Source organism: Mirounga leonina, unplaced genomic scaffold (genome assembly GCF_011800145.1).
Source record: "Mirounga leonina isolate KUSES-001 unplaced genomic scaffold, KU_Mleo_1.0 Mir_154, whole genome shotgun sequence".
NCBI lineage: Eukaryota > Metazoa > Chordata > Mammalia > Carnivora > Phocidae > Mirounga > Mirounga leonina.
Genome location: NW_023270389.1, coordinates 56152801 through 56174595, shown reverse-complemented (window position 1 = coordinate 56174595; position 21795 = coordinate 56152801). Strand labels below are relative to the sequence as shown.

At 41.2% G+C, this 21795-nt stretch overlaps 2 protein-coding genes across 6 annotated transcripts in view; both read right to left on the bottom strand.

Moving 5' to 3' along the window:
- The window catches only part of SELP (selectin P), a 40061-nt gene extending 29862 nt beyond the window's left edge, over positions 1 to 10199 (bottom strand). For 3 of the 4 annotated variants that reach the window (XM_035010863.1, XM_035010865.1, XM_035010864.1), the window contains exon 1: positions 10072 to 10199. In XM_035010863.1, the coding sequence (XP_034866754.1) occupies positions 10072 to 10167 (96 nt within the window). In that variant the 5' untranslated portion in view covers positions 10168 to 10199. Of the gene's footprint in view, positions 1 to 6985; positions 7253 to 10071 lie in introns of those variants that run through there. The other variant, XM_035010866.1, reaches the window with a different exon arrangement.
- A 4326-nt stretch (positions 10200 to 14525) lies between these two features.
- SELL (selectin L) overlaps positions 14526 to 21795 on the bottom strand; it is a 48838-nt gene continuing 41568 nt past the window's right edge. Inside the window, exon 9 of one of the 2 annotated variants that reach the window (XM_035010858.1) lies at positions 14526 to 14595. In XM_035010858.1, coding sequence (XP_034866749.1) covers positions 14568 to 14595 — 28 coding nt within the window. In that variant the 3' untranslated portion in view covers positions 14526 to 14567. The remainder of the gene's footprint in view (positions 14596 to 21795) is intronic. The other variant, XM_035010861.1, reaches the window with a different exon arrangement.

The window sequence follows — 21795 nt, the reverse complement described above, 5'->3', positions numbered from 1 at the left end:
CTGACAAAAAAGTTAGCTTTCCCCTTAGAAAGGTGTGAGAGCTTGTACAATATTCCAAAAGTCTTTCAGAGGCACAAGCAGCAAAAGTATTACAGCTGAAGAACACAATAATGTAGATCTCATGAAGGAGACCCCAATATTTACCTTTGAACATGCGCTGGATTTCTTCTCCAGTAGACTAGAGGAGAAATATAGTGTTTGCAATCTAGTGGTGCTCTCCGTGTGCCCTTTGGAAGTGTTGGTCTCCCTGTACATTTCTCCGTAGAGCATTTCTAGGGGTTTCTCTGGCTTTAGGGAAAGTTCAAGGAAGTGTGTGGGAGGTTGGTCAAGGGAGGCTCCTGCTTCCCTATCAGTGCCCAACTCCAGCCACTATCCCAAAAGAGCTGTTTCACATTTTAACTAGTTTGTTTAAACTTTGAAATGTGGTTTAAACAGAATTGAGAGAGAGAGAGAGTTTTTAAAATTTTAAGGTTTTCAAGGTGGATATTGGGTTACCATAATGATTCTTATTCTTGCAGGACTTTTGAATTCCTTTGAAAGTCTGATAAGAGCTACAGTCAGGATTCTTAAAAAAATGCTCAGTTGCAGGGTTTTTTTAGACAATTTCAGTTGGTTCATGGACTCACTAAGTCTGTCTGTGTTTAATGGACCACAAGTTCAAATCTCTGTGAAATTCAAGGCAACAGAGTAAGTCACTGGCAATGGACAAGGGTTTTGTGTGTGAGCCTGGAGAATGGGTGATGCCTAAGAATCTTCCTTTGAGTGGCCATTTTCCTCTGAAATTTCCTTGGGGTGGGCAGGCTTTCTCACATCTGTTCCTGTTCCACAGTGTCATCTTCAACTCTAAGATCCTAGAGATTTAAGGACTGTTCCCTGTGTTACCAAGCCACTTAAGTGTTGAAACAAGAGGAAATGTCTCTAAGAGAAATGGCTACGTGCTCTGCTAATCTTTCCTTTAATGTTCTCTGGCAGTCAACTTCAAACTAGAAGTCACTGGGAAACAGTCTGTGACTGGGTCATTAAAATCACATCCTGTGCCTGGGTAAACCTTCATTAAAGCTGCTTCACACTGTGGTTCTCTTTAATTTTACTTTTCCTAAGAACTGAAAAAATGGGGTGAAGAGAGGGGCAGAGAGAAAGTGCAAGACCAAATGTTTTTTCCCTTGCCCTCACTTTGCTTAGGAGGAGGTACTGGATGCTAGCAGGAGTCCGATGGCTGCCGGTATCAAAGTTGGCAGAAATGGTACCATGGAAAGCGATTATTTCCTCCTGTGTTGTAGACCACAGCTTTGTGCTTTCAGAGGAAGAATTGACAATGTCCCTCCCTGGACTGTTTGCCTTCTGCCCTAATACTGATTTCTCTCCTTCCGCTTTGGTTCAGGTTCTTTAACTTCCTTGTTTCCCTTTATTCTCCAGCCTCCTCCAACCACCAGCCCACGAAACTGCTCTTGCTAACTTTACCACTGCAAACCTAATTAACAAACCCAGTGAACACTCTCCCTTCTTATCTTCCTTGACCTTTCTGCAGCAATAAATACTACTGAATACTTCCTTTTATTTAAAATGTTTCTGTTGGTTCTTCTTTTGACTCTTATCTGACATCTTGAGCAATTTTGATGAGTCTTCCTCTGAGTCTATCTCAACCCTCTGCTTGCACTTGTAGAGATAGAGAGTACCCTGGGGTCCTGCCTCCATGACCCTATTCTCTTATCACTCATCTGCTTTCCTGAGGTCTTCTTCTGGTCATCTGTGTGCCAAATGGCCCCCAGGCAGCATCTCCAACCCTGACTTCCCTCCTGAGCATGACATCTGCAACCCAAATGCAAAGCAAGCATATGAGTGTACAGTTGGAGAATGCTGCTGGCCGAGGCTTCTCAAGGCCAAGATGACTTAGGTCTGAATCTCGGCTATAGTAGAGAGCAGACGCTTCATGTTTAATAAATATTTTATGAATGAATGAGCAAATAAATAAGAACAATGGCACAGGAATGACTGAAAGTAAGAAGTGGGTGCTGAGTAGGAAAATACTGAAAAAATATGTGATGATTATAACTCAGTATTTAAGGGCTACAGCAGTAATTGTATCAAATTTAAAAGTCCGTTATGATTAAGCAGAAGAGTGTAAGAAAGTTTTACCAAAAAAATGATCTTGGTACTTTGTCTCATTCTATTTGCGTATGAGAGAAGCAAGGGGCGTGATGGCTCACATCCTGTGTGAGGGAACAAATGAGTAGGACTCACTCTCTTAACACCGTACAGGTAAGATAGAAGGATATGTGGAGAAGTGGGGAAATTGAGGATTTTTATAATGGGTGGTGTGTTTCAGGAAAGCCTGGAGGGGCATCAAGTAGCAGCAGCTCTTAGAAGTTGGGAACGAGAAAGCAAATTTCAATCTAACCCTCTGGAGTGAGTGTGACTCTCAGAAAGCCTCTAGCACCAAAGGGGACTCATATAAGAGGCATAGGTTCCTACTAGCAAACAGTCTCACTGACCTGAGGCCTGAGACCCTGAAGTCCTTCATCAGGTGGACCATGAAGGTTCAAAGACCAAGGATCTTTCTCCTTTGTCCAAACCCTTCACATCAACCTGTCATCAAATCCTATTGACTTTACCTTCTGACCAGATACTTAGTCATTCTCCAGATTTCCACTTACCATTAAGGTATATAATTCTTTCCTTTCTGCACATCTAATTGGTCTCTCCTCAAGTTACTATCTTCAAGTTACCCATGTTCAATTATTTCTCTATAATGAAGTCAGAAGATATTCCTAACACAAAAACCTGATCATATCACTTTACTATTTAAAGTCCATCAGCTGTTCCTACTCCTTGAGCAATAAACACAAACTCTTCAGGATGACACATGTAAGACCCTTCGAAATGTGGCCTCTTCTTTTTGTCTAGTCTCATCTCCTGCCATTAACTTTCAGTTTATTCACCCCACACAATTCTACAATGCATTTATAACGAACCATCTTGTAGTTTCTAGAATGCCCTGTATGTGCCCTATGTTCTCCTTATTGCCCAGAGAACCCTCTCCTTCTCTGTGTGCCTAGCTCTAAATCCAAAAATCTCCTCCTGGAAGGAGACTTCTCTATCACCAATCCTCCCCTCCCCCCCACCGCCCCCACCAAGATAGGCGCTCCCTGTTACTCCCTGTTCTTTCCCATTGTTTATTTCAGTAGCTATTAATTTATCAAATGCCTACAATGTGTCAGGTACCCTTCAAGGCACTGGCCTTAAAATGGTAAAAACAGATACCATTCCTGTCCTGTGGAATATACAATCTATTGAGGAAGACAGACAATGAAATGCCAATAAATACACAGCAGTTCCTAACAAATAAACACGAAACCTGGAAACTAGTGATAAGCGCTAGGTAGGGAATTAAAGTGGAGTTATGTGGTAGAGGGGCTGGGTGGTTCCCTTAGGCAGGGAGCTCAGGGCAGATCTCTCTAAGAAGGTCATTTTTAATTGAAAGCAGAAGGGCCAGAAGAAGCCAGCCAGGGAGAATCAGGAAGAAGAGAATTAAAGACAGAAGGAAAAGTTGATGTGAAGGTATTGAGTGGCAGCAAAGTGTGGAGTGTTCACAGAACATGAAGCATCAGTGTGGCTGGAATGGAATGAGCAGTGGAAGAGCATGACATGAAGCCGGTGACAGATCACTCCGGGGCTTTAGGAACTTAAACAAGGGGATGAGATTTTGTTCTAAATGCAGAGGAATCAGAGGCTGGGGTGTTTTAATAGAGGCAATGATGTGGTCTGATTGATGTCGAAAACTGGGAGGTCCTAGAGGTTAATTGAAAAGGTAGTTTTGATGAGGGAGCAAAAAGGGAGCTGAGGGCACAGCACAAGCTAACTCCCTGCAACCCACCCCCCTCCCAGGTGGGATATGTGTGAAATTCCACAGGCACTGCTGGCTGTCCAAGAACAAAGGAAAGGGAAAAACAAAGGGCTAACTGATAGAGCTCACAGTCATGCAGGACAGGAGTCTCCATCAGTTTGCAACTGTCTTAATGATTTACAATAAAAGAGCAATCTCCAGAAAGCTATAGACTCAATTTCCTGGAACCCTAACATCACCCTCCCTTCCATAGGATAGAAAATCTTATATCACCAGTCACTCCTCACAATCCCAGTGCAGCTCTTTCTGCCCATGGGTCCTGTCCCCATGCTATAATAAAAACACTCTTTTTGCACTGAAAAAGTCTCAAGAATTCTTTTGTGGCTGCCGGCTCCGAACCACCCCCCCTCCAAATCACATCAGGTTGGGACTAGATCTTGTGAGTCTGATGTAATAGTGCGCAGAAGGGATCTAATTGCCAGGGCTCTGAACAGAGAAGCGTCCTGAGCAGATGCACCTGATTATGGCGGTTTTGATGAATTAGCTGCAGAGAGGTTGTGCTGTGCAAAGGGGAGGCTACTGTACTAGTCCCAGTGGGAGTAAAAGGGGGTCTGGCTTGGGCTGTGGGCAATGGGAATGCAAAGCAGGGAGGTAGATGTGAGAGTCATGGAGGAGGCAGAACTATACAAATTGCTGGTGGCAGAGTCCAGGTTTCACAAGGCATCACAACTGCACAATACTTCCCTGAAGTTTCTGGACGGTACTGGTGGTGGCAGAGCACTGATGTTTGTAGCCCCAGCAGCTTAAAGGTAGAAAATGAAACACAGTGGAAAAAAAAAAAAAAAGAGGTCTCTAGGCCAATAGCAAACTAGAAATAAAGACAGGCAGGAACCCAGGACATTAACACTGAGAATCAAAGCGCATATTTAAATTAGACTACCAATCACCATTATTTAGGTTGAAATACTAGCATTAAAAATAAAGTAGCATACCTAATTTTTAAAAAGTCCATTGGAGCATGACTGAGCTATATCCCTACAAATATAAAGGAATCATTTTGTATTTGACTTTATGAAGTTTCTGTCTGCTTTTCAATCAAAGAAGTGAGACACCTAAAAGATAATGGAATAAATGTCACTCATGAAACCACCATGTGCCTACTCTCTAGGATTGGTCCAGGGTTTTTTCTCAGTATTGCCCATTATGCAGCAGGTCATTCTGATTTTTGAAAATTTGATTAGTAAGCTTCCACTTACAGGATTCTGAAGCTACATAGTCTAAGAGCCAGTGGCCAGCCCCGGAGAAGGTGAACCAGGTAGCTTCATTTTGAAAAACAGGTAATGAAAGAGTAAGAACTAAAAGCCTCAGACCTAAGAAGGTTAAGGTATAAATGGAAGAACATCCAGACCTGTTCCCTAAACCACTAGAACTCTGACTAGCATCAGCATAATTTAATTGCAAGTTCCCAATCAAGAGCTCCCCTCTCCGAGATTCATCTCATTGAAAACACTCCACCAGATAAACCTTAGCCTCTTTCCTCAGGTCCTAGAGGTTAATTGAAGCTACTCTGAACTTGAAGCCAAATTTACACGCAGAGGGTTGAGGTTCCTGAATCCCAAGAGCCAAATGTGCCCAGGGGCAAAGGAAAAGGTCTTACTTTTGGAATACTAAAAACCGTTCTAGAGCTGGAGTCCTCAGCACTAGATTGCAGAGTTCCAGCCCAGTTTCAAGAGGCTAATGGAGGAGCTTCTAAGCATAAAGCACAGGAGGCAATAGAGTGGGGTTCTTAACCTAAGACCCATGTGCGGGTTGGGGAACCCACTGTACTTGTCCAGAAAGCTTGGTGCTTATGTGGATGTTTGCATTTTCATCTGGGATGAAGAGTTGTATTTTCACTAGAACCTCAAGGAATCCCACGATCCAATGTGTTAACATACTTCTGATATAGAGGAGGATCCCAAACTGAATAAAAGGAAGAGATGACTAACTCCTTATCCATGTAAGTTGACCAACACAGAGGATGTATGATATGCAAAAGATGAGACAAAATCAATCCACATTCTCATGTCATTGGAGTTCAAACTCAGGACAGACTCAAACTCATTCCTGTTCTCTTCAGTCTTCTTCTCTATTCTCCCCAGTACAGAAAATCCCCATTGCAAATATTTGAGAAGTGTACCATAGTAAAGTAAAGAGGTGAGGTGAATCATGTATGAATGCTGCTTTCTTCTGGCATCCCATGGAAAATGGCTCAAAAACAGAGAGAGCTGATTCCTTGCTAGCCACAGATTGCAGGATTTTGGACCCTGGGACTGTGGGAGATACTCCTGGTAAGTCAGAAGTAAAACCGTGTGTCTTATCTGTTAACGAGTTCAAAAATGCCTAGTTTTCCTTGTATCTTTCCTGGATCCCAAACTCCACAAATTTTTCTTTTTCACAACAATAATAGCTGACATTTACTAATCAGCTACCATGTGCCAGCCTCTGATTTAAATGTTTTTCAGTGCAATCTTATTTAATCTTCACAATGACACTATAAAGTAAAGTGCTAGAACTTACTTATTTTACAGATGAAGAAACCGAATCACTAACAGGATGGAGACTTAAGGCAGAAATGGAAACCATGGGGATACTCCACATAAGTCCCAGCAGACTCCTAGGGCTCAGAGAGGGAACTAGGAGGGCTGGGACGAGACCACATTCAATCACAGGTTGTCCCAGGACACCTGCTCAGCCTCGCCTTCAAGCCAGAAAGAAGAGCAGTCCTGGAGAAGGTGGCCAAGGGTTTACCAAGATCTGCACCATGAGAGTTTCTGTAAGCTCCAGAAGGAAAAACAGCAGCAGGGGAGCCAAGGGACAGAAGTCCAGATCCAGACAACATCAAGCCTAGCAGTGCGGCCGTAGGTGAAACTCCTGGTCTCCATAAGACTCAGGGGCTTCATTCATCACATGGAAATAGCAACGTCAACCCCCAAGGATGTTAGAGGGTCAAAATGGACCGCAGGTTTGGACATGCTCACACTTCAAAGGGCTATTCAACATAAAGAGCCAGGACTACTGCTCTTCCTCACTTTACCTGCCGGACTCAGCCTCTACGCCACCATCTCATCCAGTTCCCAGAGTACAGAGAAAGGAACTTACCATCTCCTCTGCGCCTTGGCTTCCTCTCTGCCGTCTGCCCAACCCAGACTTCTTATAGTCTTGCTGCCTCCCCTCAGTGTCAAGCTGTTTAGAAAAGCAACTTCCTATTCAAGTTCCAGAAATTCACCACAGCCCTTCCCATGAATTTGGATGTTGATAATACAGGAGCAGTTGATAATACTTAGTAGCAGTGGTAACCGGGGGGTAGGAGGTTACCTACTTCCATGGAGGATGGTCTGGAGACAGGGGCAAGTGTGAATCACTCCTGGACATCCTGGGCTGAGCAGTGCAGGAATAGTGCCCACACCCCCAGGGTTCAAGTTTCCTCTGATTATGATATGAGCCCCAATTTAAGGTCGTACGTTTGGAAAATATGCTGTCTTAATCATAATGCCCCAGTGTAAATTTTCCAGTTATTGTGAAATCTCAGTGAATGTTAACAATTCCAGCAGCCTTCTGAGGCAAGGGAGCAAAAATAATAATACAAAATAATAAGGTAGGAAAGGAAAAAGCCACTGAGAAAATCCTGGCCGGGGGATGGTGGGGGGAGGTGTGATTGCTGGAAACAGTTTTGAAATGAAATATAACAGACATGGGTCATTATTAGAAAAGAGCTTCTGCTTCTTGTATCAGAAAAAAAAAAAGTAAACTGGAAGTTTCGTGTGTGGGAGTAGGAGGTGTTGGCTCAGTGCTCTTCAGCCTGGGCTCTGTGGCTGAGCCGCCTGAGTCCCATGTTGGCCGCACGTGTGTCTCACCATTAGGCAAATGACCTAAACTCGCTATGCCTCTTTTTTCCAACTGTGAAACAGAATGACAGTGACAGAACTCACCTGACAGGTTGTTGTGTGGTTGAATGAGTTAATACGTGGAGAGTGCTTGAAACCATATCTGGCCCACAGTGGGCACTCACCCGAAGTAAGCCATTGTTTTTACTTCTCAGAGTTATCAGCCAGCCTCAAATCAAGTGTCGCGTACTCAGCGTCAAGTCAGAAAACGCTACCTCCCGTTTATCTTCTTGGGGTGCTAGTTGTGCAGTGTTGGGTGTTATTCTTCATTCTCTCCATGAGTGTTACAGCTTGTAAATAGGCATCTTGTGGTAGATTAAAAATGGAATAAGATGGAAGGATCTGGAGAGAAGTCCAAAGATAACCATGATTTAAGGAGTTTGGGGCTGCATTTGCACTGAGGAATTTGGGCCCAAGAGGAAGGGATTAATTATGTAGAGGTAGAAAGCCTGAGCAGGGAGGTGGCAATGAAGGAGTAACAGGAGGGGAACACAGATACTGAGAGGGGAGAAGAGGGGGGCAGCTCGAGTGATGCAGTGGTTGGGAGCCCCAGCCCTGGAGCTGGACTGCTGGGCTCTGCCAGCCACCGGCGGTGTGCGCTAGGCAACTTACTATCCTCCTTGGGATGCAGTTCCTTCAGCTATCTCAATAATAAACAAAGATAACAGTCACTGCGTGGAAGTGTTAGGACTATTAATGGATTTATATGGGAGGGGCTTGGAGCGTACCTGGCACACAGAGAGTGCATGTGCATGGGGGCTTTTGTTTTCCTGAGACTTGCCTCCTTTTCCTCTGTGCTTATTTTCACTCTCCAGACCCTCTTGGCATTGCCTCCTTTTAAAAACATTTCTCAGATGGGTATGAGGGAAGGTGCTCTGTAGACTGTAGGTCCTTATTGATAACGTGTTTTAAGTTGGATAATGTTAAGTTTTAGGGAGTCTGAGGGAAGTAGAGAAGGATTTCTGGGAAGAAACATGGTGGGAAAACACTTGACTTTGTCGAAAGGCTGTTCAGGCTGAAAACCTGAATACCATTTGCTTGAATGGATATCGTCTATGTAGAAAATTTGGATTGTTTCTATTTATGTGGCCATTAAAAATACAATATAATGCCAATGTAGTTTAATAGGTAGTGTGATTTATCTGTTCCATATGTTTTCTCATCTCTTCATAGTCTATGGGCCCCTCTGCTATGTTAGTCTTCCTCTCCTATTGTGTCTAGCAGAGGGCAAATAGACACTCAACAAATACCTGTGATTCATTAGTTAGATTGATGACTCTGGGCAACACGATGAAAATGCTCCCTCCCTTCTCCACTTGGATTTCTACTTATCCTATTACATCATAGATGCATTCACACATGCAACAATTATTTGCATCCCTTCAATGTTCCAGGCAGCATGCTAGCACTGGAGATTTGGGAAAACCCTAGTGGACCTCACACTTATTTATTTATTTATTTTAGGGAAGAGTCATTAGATATTAAATAAAAATCACACGACTAAATGCAGAAAGAAAAAAATGTGTTACAGTGAAAAGATATGATGGGAAATCGACCTGAGGAAGGCTCCCAGGGACAGTGACTTCAGAGCTGAGGTCATACTTCGAATAAGCATTACTACATCAGGTAGGGAGAACATTCTAGGTCAGTCAAAGCTTAGAGCAGCCTGGGAGCCTCTGGACTGTCACAGTGGCTGGAGGGTGGTAAAGGAGGCTGGACAGATAGGGAGCACCTGGACCGTGCCCAGGCTCAAGCCACGTTATGGCTGTCAGCACGTGCACCACCTGTCATCCTGTGAAATAGAAGGCAGTTAATTACTCCTGTACAGCTGGTACATCTACTCAGAGAACACTAGGGAACTTTCTACATAACAGGCTGGAAAATGAAAGGCTAGAACTTTAAAAAGAACATATAGCTCCTCCCCCTTATTGTTAATATAATATGTTCATTGTTAATTAGAAAAGAAAGAAAAAGACAAGAAAATTCAGAAAGGCACAGAGAAGGGGAAAAAGATCTCCCCTAATACTGTGGAATTGGAATGGAATTAGAATCCCATTATACACTCAGTACCATGCTTTTTTTTGTTTTGTTTGATGATATATCATAAACCTTTGTGATGCTTTAAAATATATTTCTGCTGTAGTTACAATTACCCCTGCAATATATAAGTACATCTAAGTAGAGATACACATACAACATAAAGATGAACAATGAAAGATAAAGTTAACTCTTCCGATGGCTTAAATGGACTTTATCAAAACTTCCCAGAAAGGGGGAAATGGGAGAAGAAAAACAACTTACCAGATAAAGGGATCCCTTGTGGCTTATTCTCCTGAAGTGTCTGACCCTCCCCTCTTGGCTGACACAGTCATGAACAAAGATGTCAACCCTTCCCATACAGCTTTCGGAAGATATCACACACAAGTCTCTCGAGCTTCTAAATCTTCTGCTTGAAACTCTATTTAAATTGGTCTGTGGTGTTATGATTAAGCATTTCTTTTCTCTATCTTTGCTCTCCAGTTTTTGAAAGGGAAGGAAAGGCAGTGAAATCAGTCATCTGGGCAAAGGTTTCAGACAGTAAACATGTCCACACACATAACCTTAAATAGCAATTGGATTCTCAGGACAAATTCCACATTACCATGTTTATGCCCTCTCAGCCCCACCCTGGGGGTTCATTTATTCATCTTATATATTTTCATGAAGATGTGCGCTGCACTATCATCTAAGTGAATAAGACACAGTCCCCATCCTGAAGGAGCTCAAAGACCAACTGACAGACAGGCACAGAAACAGATCATTATAAACACAGTGGGGGAGCCAGCATATGCACCCATTCCTGCAGGAGCCACCTGAGAGGACAGCTAACTAACGAAGGACCTGCTGGGGGCAAGGGAGAGTGGTTAGAAGAGGTGCTTGGAGCCTACGTCTCTTCAGGTGAGTGGAAGAAGTGAGATTCTTTTGTGCAAGCTCAGCGGCTGGACATGTACACACAGAAAATACTCTAAACTCAGCAGATGAATTATGAAGTGGTATCTCACGTTAAAAGCATTTTTATTCTCCCAAAAGCATATTGTTTCTGGGGCCCTTTGATTACCAGAAGGCTGTGATAACCACAGAGAGGTTATCACCCACATAAGAACACTAGAATCATAATCAAACGGTGACCTGTCTATAAGTGAACACCATGAATAGAATATTTAAAAGTCACTGAGGAAATGAAGCAGAGATATTGTTAGATTTATGAGCTAAGATTGCTGAACACTTATTCTTAGTCCAGACATTATGAGAAGCATTTAAATTTCTGTATCTCACTTAATCCTCACAACGGCTTTATGAGGCAGATTCCATCTACATAGTTGGTCCATCTACTCAGAGATTATTATGATTGGCATTTTATTGAAAAGGAAATTGAGACTTGGAGGGTTAAATGCCTTGCTCAAGATTACAGAGCTGACAAAAGAAAAGGATGAGATTCAAATTCAAGTCCAGTAGTGAAATAATACTACACTAAACTCTAGTGTGGTGGGGGTTTTTTGTTTTTGTTTTTGTTTTTTTAAAAATTAAACTCAGTATAAAGTGCTTCCTGGGGAGGCAAGAAGAGGTTCTTCTGACCCTCTCCTCTTGGCAGTCTGGTGGGTATTCTATGCTCAAAATCTCTGGTACTGAAAGATGGATCAAGAGTGAAACTGAATCAAACTACTTCTCACTTCCGTGTCAGGACACGAGGTCACGTCTCAGGTCAGGGTCTGCTGTTACTGAGCCTGCTTGGGTTAAAATTGCCTTGATCACAAAGGGAAGTTGTTGCCAATTTGCTGGGGAATGTATTTTTTGTCTGGAAATGTGAGGCAAACATAAAAATGCTCCAATTCAATTCAGAGGAAAAATGGCAAGATTGGGTGGGAAGTAGAACAGGCTAATTTCTTTTTTTAAATTTTTATTTAAATTCAATTAATTAACATATAGTGTATTATTAGTTTCAGAGGTAGAACTTAGTGGTTCATCAGCCACATATAACACCCAGTGCTCATTACATCACGTGCCCTCCTTAATGTCCGTCACTCAGTTACCCAATCCCCCCACCCCCACCCCTCCAGCAACCCTATTTGTTTCCTATAGTTAAGAGTCTCTTATGGTTTACCTCCCTCTCTGTTTTTATCTTATTTTATTTTTCTTCCCGTCCCCTATGTTCATTTGTTTTGTTTCCTAAATTCCACATATGAGTGAAATCATATGGTATTTATTTTTCTCTGACTGACTTATTTTGCTTAGCATAATACCCTCTAGTTCCATACACATCATTGCAAATGGCAAGATTTCATTTTGATGGCTGAGTAATATTCCATTGTATATATACACCACATCTTCTTTATCCATTCATCTGTCGATGGACATCTAGGCTCTTTCCATAGTTTGGCTATTGTGGGCACTGCTGTCAAAAACATTGGAGAACAGATGAGCCTCCATCCAATCATTTAGACTAAGATTATGCAGTTCAGAGTTCCTACAGTTTCCTGCAGTGTTCCTAGTTGACCTGCTTTGCTTTTTCCTAAGATCAAGTATAATAAAAGATTAAAGAGCTGCTGATCTTTGCATCACATAACTTGCTTTCTTTTGATACATGCAGGGAGTGTTACCTGTAATGGCAATTATGCCTGCTCTCTGAAGTCATTCATTTTTGGGGAGATACATCTCTGAAATGGCAAATAGATACCAAACTGGGAGAAATACACATAATATATTTTCATTACAAAATTTTATCCAGTAAAGCTGGTTTGATGACCCGAACTGCTATTGAGACTAATAAAAACCTCACAGTTACCAACACCTCCAGCATTCTAGAGGCAGGACAACCAAATATAGAATTAAAAATACTAATTTGGCATTCAGAGGCACCTCCTGTGGTTCAGAAAAGTGCTCCTCCAGTTAAATTTTTTTCAATTGAGAACTAAGAGAATTATACAATAAGACCTCTCAGTCAGGCATTTATCTATGTAACAACATTATCATCAACAATTTACTGACTGGCTGTTAGGAGTGGGACATTGTTCTAGGACTTGGGACTTGACACAGATATTAAAGTCAGTTTGCTGAGTCTGCACAGAATGCTGCCTCTAGGAGTTGTCAGTCCAATTGGAGTTGTAAGCCACATGCAAAGAAAGGAGAGATGATGACATGAGAGTATGCATGTTCATACAGGCAAGGAGGTGGCCAGAGTGCAGTGAGGCAGTGAGCTAGCTGAGAACCCGGGCTAGACAGGAGGTGCATCTTGTGCTTTCTGCCCCAACCACACCAGTCTAGAGGACGTCAGCTTCTCACAGCATCCCGTATAGCTATGAATCTTCCTACATAGCCAATTCTATTATTTCTGAAAATGCTAATATTTATTAGGTTTTAGAAATTGAGAAATTTCAGGGGTCCCTGGGTGGCTCAATCAGTTAAGCATCCAACTCTTGATTTCAGCTCAGGTCATGATCTTGGGGTCATGGGATTGAGTCCCTCATCAGGCTGAGCACAGAGCACTTAGTGTGGAGCCTGCTTGGGTTTGGCTATCCCCCTCTTCCTCAGCTCCTTCCCCCTGCTCGTGCTCACTCACTCTGTCTCAAAAAAAAAAAGAAAGAAGTTGAGCGATTTCAGATTAAGTATTCTACCATTCCTCCCAACACAGACACACACTGCACATATACTTTTTTTTTTAAGTATTATTTTCAACTATAATACATTTCTCATGAGTCTGGTGAATGTAAAACTTTTTCCCCCTCTTCTTTGATATTGTCCCCTAAATTCCTAAATTCAGAGTCAAAAATGTATGACCTCCTTTGAGATCCTTGCCACATACTGGCAGGAAGGGTCCAAACTCTATAACGGGGCAGCGTCTGGGCCAGTTAAAGCTTAAGGTGGAGTCTAGGAACTAAATGAGGGAGGCCCTGGGAGGAGTCAGATGGGCAGGTCTGGACCTTAAGGAGATCTGAGAGCCAAAACCCTGAAGCCACAGCCAAGGTCAAGGCAAAGAGTAAGAGAGGATGGGCTTTGAAAGGGAGAGGAAGCCACTGGACAGTGGGAGGACAGGCTGGGACACCGGAGGAGAGCCTATACTCTTTCTTGGTCGGCCTGGCTTACCACATAGGAGGGTCAGGATGAATATCAGAAAAGAAAAACACCAACTACTTCATTCTTTCTTTCTGTTTTTTAGATTTTATTTATTTATTTGAGAGAGAGAGAGCACAAGCCGGGGGGAGGAGTAGGGGGAGAGGGAGACTCCAGACCAGTAGGGGGCCAGATGCGGGGCTGGATCCCAGGACCCCGGGATCATGACTTGAACTGAAGGCAGATGCTTAACTGACTGAGCCACCCAGGCGTCCTGCATCTACTTCATTCTGAAAGGAAAATTTAGCAAAGGGTTTAGGGTGGGGGCTCTTCGAGTCCTTGAAGTCCTTGACCCGTAAGCTTCTCTAGTGCAGGAACCATGCTTTAGTTGTTTTTGTGTCCTCTGACTCTCAGTATACTCACTAAAAATTAATGCAAGTCATATCAGATTCCCTGCATCTGAGCCGGTCCTCTCCCACCCCCACTGCCTTACCCATTACACAACTTTCTGTTTAAACAAAAACATAATAGAACTGAAGAAATACTAGATTTTTTTTTTTCAGATTGATCTGGAGGTGTACTTTTGGAATGGCTTCCTGAGCATTATTTCTGTCCTGAAGTTGGGACTGAGAAGTTTGTTTGTGCAGTTGGACCAAGGGGATACTTACTCAGAGGATGCAGATTCTCCAGGCTTGAACACAAGGGCAACTTTAATTGCACCTCTCGCAGGCATGAGTCCTGCAAGTGGATAGGTAATTTTGAACTGTTTCAAAATTGATGTATTTACCTACAAATTAGTTCCTTTTCTTGTAAATATCTTGGTTATCAAAATGGGTAATTTATTGAAACACATGTAAACTCCAGCTATGACATTAAACAATTAAATTAGAATAAAGTAAAGAATCGGAAAAATACCAGCTGTGTAAAGTGGCTTGGCTGGAAGTAATCAAATCAAGTCCAAAGTTTTAATCCTCAAATAATTCTATGATTCTGGCTCCTGATAAAAGGGAATTGTCTAACAAAAGGTATAATAGCCACTTAGGGATTTGCTTTCCTTTTAACAATTAAGAGACAGGAAAAGGCATCATTTGAGATTGTGATTTGGGTGACCATTTTTTGTACTTAAGCTATGCTTAATAATCTCTTTTGATGGCTAGTTTGTTGTTTCACTCTTTGTTATGACAATAAAACTAAGATTTTGTAGCTCGTCTGTCAATGTAATTAATAAAAATAAATCTCCATAAGAAAATAGTCTTTTGCTAAAATGAAAACATAAAAGTAATATATTCTCTTATAAGAGATCCATGCCATACAGAAAGGCAAAAAGAAGAAGCAAAAGCCATCCATCATATCCACCAAAGACAACTGCTGTTAACATGTTGGTAGGCTTTCAGCACTTTTAAATTCATATATTCACAAATAAATTTTCAGCAGAAATAGATTGAAGCTTTATTTTTGTATATTAGTTTTCAAAACTAAACTGTATATTAAAGACATCTTTTCACATTAACATAGTTCTACAGCAGCCTTTATAAGGGTTGCATAATATTCTATTTTATAATGCAGCATAACTTATTTAAAATATCCCATACCAATGAAAATCTTGTTATTTGTTTTTGTTTGTTTGTTTACTATAATTGACCTTTTATTTAAAAAAATTACAGGGTGGGGCCACCTGGGTGGCTCAGTCAGTTAAGTGTCTGCCTTCGGCTCAGGTCCTAATCCCAGGGTCCAGGGATTGAGCCCCACATTGGGCTCCCTGCTCAGTGGGGAGTCTGCTTCTCCCTCTCCCACTCCCCCTGCTGTGCTCTCTCTCACTCTCTCTCTATGTGTCAAATGAATAAACAAAATCTAAAAAAAAAAAAAAAAGAACTATGAGGTCATTCTTTTTAAAACTTTTAGGATAATTCACAGAATATAGATGTATTTATTCAAATTATACACTGAAGGGCTGGTCTATTAGCTATAGACATTTATAGGTGAAGCAGCTCTTTAAAGAAATAAGGCACACGAACAGAACTGCCTTGATATGCTATACAAAATTGAAATTAATAAAACTTGGAAGACCAATATTGTTATACTATGTTATGTTAGGATCTTTAAAAAAAATTTAAAAATCACACATTTAGTGTCCACTTGTGCTTAAAATATTTATATGATGAGAAGCTTAAAGAAAAATAAAACCTTTGTACATGATGATGAAAAGAAAGTAATAAACTTTTTTGAAATTGCACTGTTATTTAAAACACTTTCCTAAAGAAATTCTTGCTGTTTGTAATTTCTTGTTATCAAAAACAACACTGTAAGACATCCCAAGATATTTATCTTTGCCTCTATTTTTCCTATAATTTCTCTAGGAAAACTACTACAGGTGGATTTATTAGGGCTGAAGCGTATGGTACAGCACTTTGGCAGGTCTCAAGGGTTAACTTGCTCCCAGATGATGCACTCCTTACCTGCTAACCTAAGGCCCTTGATCTGGACCAGACTAATTTGCCTTCTCTGAGATTTGCAGACCACTGGCCTGAGGAGTAAAGAACCCAAACGTTCTCAGGCTGCAGAGGGAACGACGTGTGTCTAAAGCCATGTTGGCTTTCTAATTAGCCCAGCAGTTTTTTTTAGCAAAATGTTTTCTTTTTTAGGTCACACAAATGATACTACTAACCTCTCTTTGTGCATCTATAGATCTTGCCCTCTTTTGCAGAAACAATAGAATACTCCTACACACCAGAAGCAAGAACCAGACCCTCTCGCAACCCCCGAGCACTGAGATAATATTTGTAGCTGGTAGCATCGAGTCTGCACAAGATCAAGAAGTGTCTCAGTCATTGCACTCCCTGTGCTGATGAACTACCCTAAACACCTGTGAAGTCCCCTGGGCCAACTGTTTCCTCCACTGTGCAGAAGCTTTTTATCTTGATGAAGTCCCAAGAGTTCATTTTTGCCTTTGTTTCCTTTACCTCTGGAGATGTGTCTAGCAAGAACTTGCTGCAGCCAAAGTCAAAGAAATTGCAGCCTGTGTTCTCCCCTAGGATTTTGATGGACTCCTGTCTCACATAACTTTCATCCATTTTGAGTTTATTTTTGTGTGTGGTGTAAGAAAAAGGTCTAGTTTCGTTCTTCTGCATGTGGCTGTCCAGTTTTCCCAACACCATTTGTTGAAGAGACTGTCTTTTTTTCCATTGGATATTCTTTCCCGCTTTGTCGAAGATTCGTTGACCATAGAATTGAGGGTCCATTTCTGGGTTGCCTATTCTGTTCCATTGATCTATGTGTCTGTTTTTGTGCCAGTACCATACTGTCTTGATGATGACAGCTTTGTAATAGAGCTGGAAGTCCGGAACTGTGATGCCACCGGCTTTGCTTTTCTTTTTCAACGTTCCTCTGGCTATTCAGGGTCTTTTCTGGTTCCATACAAATTTTAGGATTGTTTGTTCCAGATCTGTGAAAAATGCTGATGGTATTTTGATAGGGGTTACATTGAATGTGTAGATCGCTCTGGGTAACATAGACATATTAACAATATTTGCTCTTCCAACCCATGAGCATGGACTGTTTTCCCATTTCTTTGTGTCTTCCTCAATTTCTTTCGTAAGTGTTCCCTAATTTTCAGAGTACAGATCCTTTGCTTCTTTGGTTAGGTTTATTCCTAGGTATCTTATGGTTTTTGGTATAATTGTAAATGGGATAGATCCCTTAATTTCTCTTTCTTCTATCTCATTATTAGTGTATAGAAATGCAACTGATTTCTGTGCATTGATTTTATATCCTCCTACTTTGTTGAATTCCTGTATGAGATCTAGCAATTTTTGGGTGGAGTCTTTTGGGTTTTCGAGCAGTCAACAAAAGCCAAAAGACAACCTACAGAATAGGAGAAGATATTTGCAAATGTCTTATCAGATAAAGGGCTAGTATCCAAAATCTACAAAGAACTTATCAAACTCAACACCCAAAAAACAAATAATCCAGTTAAGAAATGTGCAGAAGACATGAACAGATGTCTCTCCAAAGAAGACACACAAATGGCCAACAGGCACATGAAAAAGTGTTCAACATCACTCAGCATCAGGGAAATACAAATCAAAACCACAATGAGATACCACCTCACACCACTTAGAATGGCTAAAATTAACAAGACAGGAAATAAAAAATGTTAGCAAGGATGGAGAGAAAGGGGAACCCTCTAACACTGTTGGTGGGAATACAAGCTGGTGCAGCCATTCTGAAAACAGTATGGAGGTTCCTCAAAAAGTTGAAAATAGAGCTACCCTATGACCCAGCAATTGTGCTACTAGTTATTTACCCCAAGGATACAAACATAGTGATTCAAAGAAGCACCTGAACCCCAATGTTTATAGCAGCAATGTCCACAATAGCCAAACTATGGAAAGAGCCCAGATGTCCATTGACAGATGAATGGACAAAGAAGATGTGGCATATATACACAATGGAATATTACTCAGCCATCAAAAAGAATGAAATCTTAGCATTTGCAGTGACATGGATAGAACTAGAGGGGATTATGCTAAGTGAAATAAGTCAATCAGCAAAAGATAATTATTATTTGATTTCACTCATATGTGGAATTATGAAACAAAGCAGAGGATCATAGGGAAAGTGAGGGAAAAATAAAATAAGATGAAATCAGAGAGGGAGACAAACCATAAGAGACTCTGAAATATGGGAAAAAACTGAGGGTTGCTAGAGGGGAGAGGGTGGGGGAATAGGGTAACTGGGGATGGGCATTAAGGAGGGCATGTGATGTAATGAGCACTCGGTGTTATATGCAACAGATGAATCACTGAACTCTACCTCTGAAACTAATAATATACTGTATGCTAATTAATTGAATTTAAATAAAATTAAATAAAAAGAAAAATAAACCAAAACTCAAAAAACCCTGGGCCAGGCAGAAGCTTGGGAGTTGAATTTTGGACAAGAGCCTGCCTTCTCCCCAGGTGGCTGGCCTCCTGCATAAAGCTCAAACTCCTTTCCAATCAAAACCTCATCTCTTGAGTAAGGGCCTTCCAGGCAATGGGCAGCCAGCTGTACTTGGGTTTGGTAACACATGTGCACCTGAAATGTTGACAGATATTATTTCATCATCCTCCAGATAAAGTTATAAATATGAACTCTTGCAGTGTCTGAGAGTGCGCCATCCCCAACTCCTGCTCCGGCACTCAGCTTTGTCAGTTTCACGAAATTTGGCCAAGCTGGTACACAAGAACAACAACAATCTCATTTTTGTAAATTCTGTGACTTAGATTACTGTCGAGCTTACCAGATATGTAATGTTTTGAAGAAGTAATTTAAAAAATGAGGACACTGCATAAAGATGCCTTGGACGTCACCTCCTGCCACTCACAAGCTGGGGACTTTGGTACAGACTCGAGCAGTGAGGCACGAAAGGTGGCTGGTTCAACAAAGGTGAAAAATGCGTGAAAAGATAGGAGTCTAGGACACAACTGTGGACTGCCCCGTGGGTTTTGTGGCTGCTTCTTCTCTAGCTGTTCAACTTTGGCCTGCCTGCCTTCGGCAGGATTGGTAAAGTGACTCGTTTTTAGAAAACAAAGGCGTTTCATTCCTTGGTGTGCTGGAGACTTAATTGCTAGAAATCTGTTAAACTTCAAGAGGGGTATTCTGGTAAACATGTGAACATGAATCATATAAAAACTCCCTATGTATTATGGAACAACACTCGATATCCAAATCCTTTGATAATCAAAATGGGTCATTGAATGAAATATATTTATACTCTGTGATATAAAATAGATGGTAACATAAGGAAATGGAAAAACAGCAACTGCATAAGGTCACTTAACTGGAAGTAATCAAATCAAGTTTGATTTTTTAAAATATTTTATTTACTTGAGAGAGAGAGAGCATGAGAGAACATAGAGGGAGAGGGAGAAGCAGACTTCCCGCTGAGCAGAGAGCCCAAGGCGGGGCTCGATCCCAGGACCCTGAGATCAAGACCTGAGCTGAAGGCAGATGCTTAACCGACTGAGCCACCCAGGCACCCCTCAAGTTTGATTTTTTAATCCTCAAATAGTTCTATGATCCTGGCTTCTAATAGGAGGGAATTCCCCTACCCAATTTTAATAGCCTCCCTAAGGACGCGCTTAAGAGATGATGGGGGTGCGCCGGGGTGGTCAATTAAGCACCTGACTCTTGATTTCGGCTCAGGTCATGATCTCAGGGTCCTGGAATTGAGCCCTGTGTTGGGCTCCCTGCTCAGTGGGGAGTCTGTTTGTCTCCCTTTCCCTTCCCCCAGCTCTCGCACTCTCTCTCTCTCTCTCTCTCTTAAATAAATAAATAAATATCTCAAAAAAAAAAAAAAAGAGAGAGAGATGATGGGGACCCTGTATGACCATGACTAGAACCTCAGGGTCCCAGAGAGCAGTGCTGCAATGAAGTTTAGTTCTACGTGCCTTGTCCAAGGGGCAGAGGGGTTCTTTCTGAATGGGGTGGTCTGCTGGTAACCTTTAAACACCTTTCAGTTTCAATCCATGTCTTCCGGTTTAAATTGCTCAGAACTTCAAAGTTTTTGTAATCTGCTTTTGAAAAAAAACTTGGGCCATGTGGCCTTGGGCAAGTGGCTCAGCTTTTCGGAGTTCAATTTTCCCTACGTGATCTATGTAAATAATAAAGAGGTTGCATAATGCACCATGACCAATTGGGATTTATTCCAGGAATGCAAAATTGGTTTAACATTAGAAAATCAGTTATATAATTCTCCATATTAACAGATTAAAGAAGAAAAAATGTTATTTCAATACACAGAAAATTGTTCAATGAAATTTAACATTCATTCATTTAAAAAAAATTAGAATGATAGGGAACTTCCATAATGTGATAAATGATATCTACAAAGTAAACCTACAGCAAACATTATACTTGGTGGGAAACACGTAAACATTCCCTTTAAGATCACTAATAAGATCACATCCTGCTATTTTCACATCTATTTAATGTTGTACCAGATGTCTTAGACAAAGCAGTAAAGAATAAAAGAAAAAAATAAAAGATACAAGGATTGGAGAGTAAGAAATAAAATGCTCTTTATTTGCAAACATACTATTATCTGAGTAGAAAACCTCAGTGCATCTACAGATAAACTATTAGAGCTAATGGAAAAAAAAAACCCTTCAAAATGTGGCTCAATAAAGACACAATATACAAAGCTAGGTTGCCATTCTAAGCATCCACATAAAGAATTAGAAAATGTAATGTTTTTATTAAAAGGCTTTTACAGTATTATAAAAATTTCAGATACTTAGGGATGAATTTAACAAAATGTGTGCAATGCCTTTAGAGTAAAAATTATAAAACTTTATTGAAAATGTTATGGAAAACCTAAATAAAATGATATATTATGTTTATGAATCATAAAAATATAGTACTCCTAAAACTGATCTATAGATTTAATACAAGTCTAACAAAAATCCCATAGGGTTTTTTTTTATTCTTATTATAGAGATCCTTATTAACTTAATAAACATTTCCTGAGCACCTAGTCCTTGCCGGCTGTACTCGGCATGGCAGGATAGAGTAATGAGCAAGACCTAAGTCCCAGGCCCATGCACCTTCGTCTAATGGAGAAACTGATATCTTTATTATAGGCTGTCAGAGACACTTTACAGATAAATTAAAGCGTAAACAAGCTGGTTGCCTCGTCCAGGACTACGGAGCAGGTAAATGTTGGATCCACATCTAAACTCGAGGCCACGAAGCCTGGCTTCAAAGCCTGTGTTCGTTCCATGTCACCCTGCAGGTTTGAGACCTCTTTTGGCTAAAAGAGGAGTCACTGTACATTCCTCTGGGTCTTTCTATGGAGCCACGGATGCTTCTGAAGCAGCCACATAGCGTAAACGACCTGGGTACAAAGCTGCACAGGTCAAGAGCTGCCGCAGCAGCAGCGAAGGGTAAGTTGAGTGT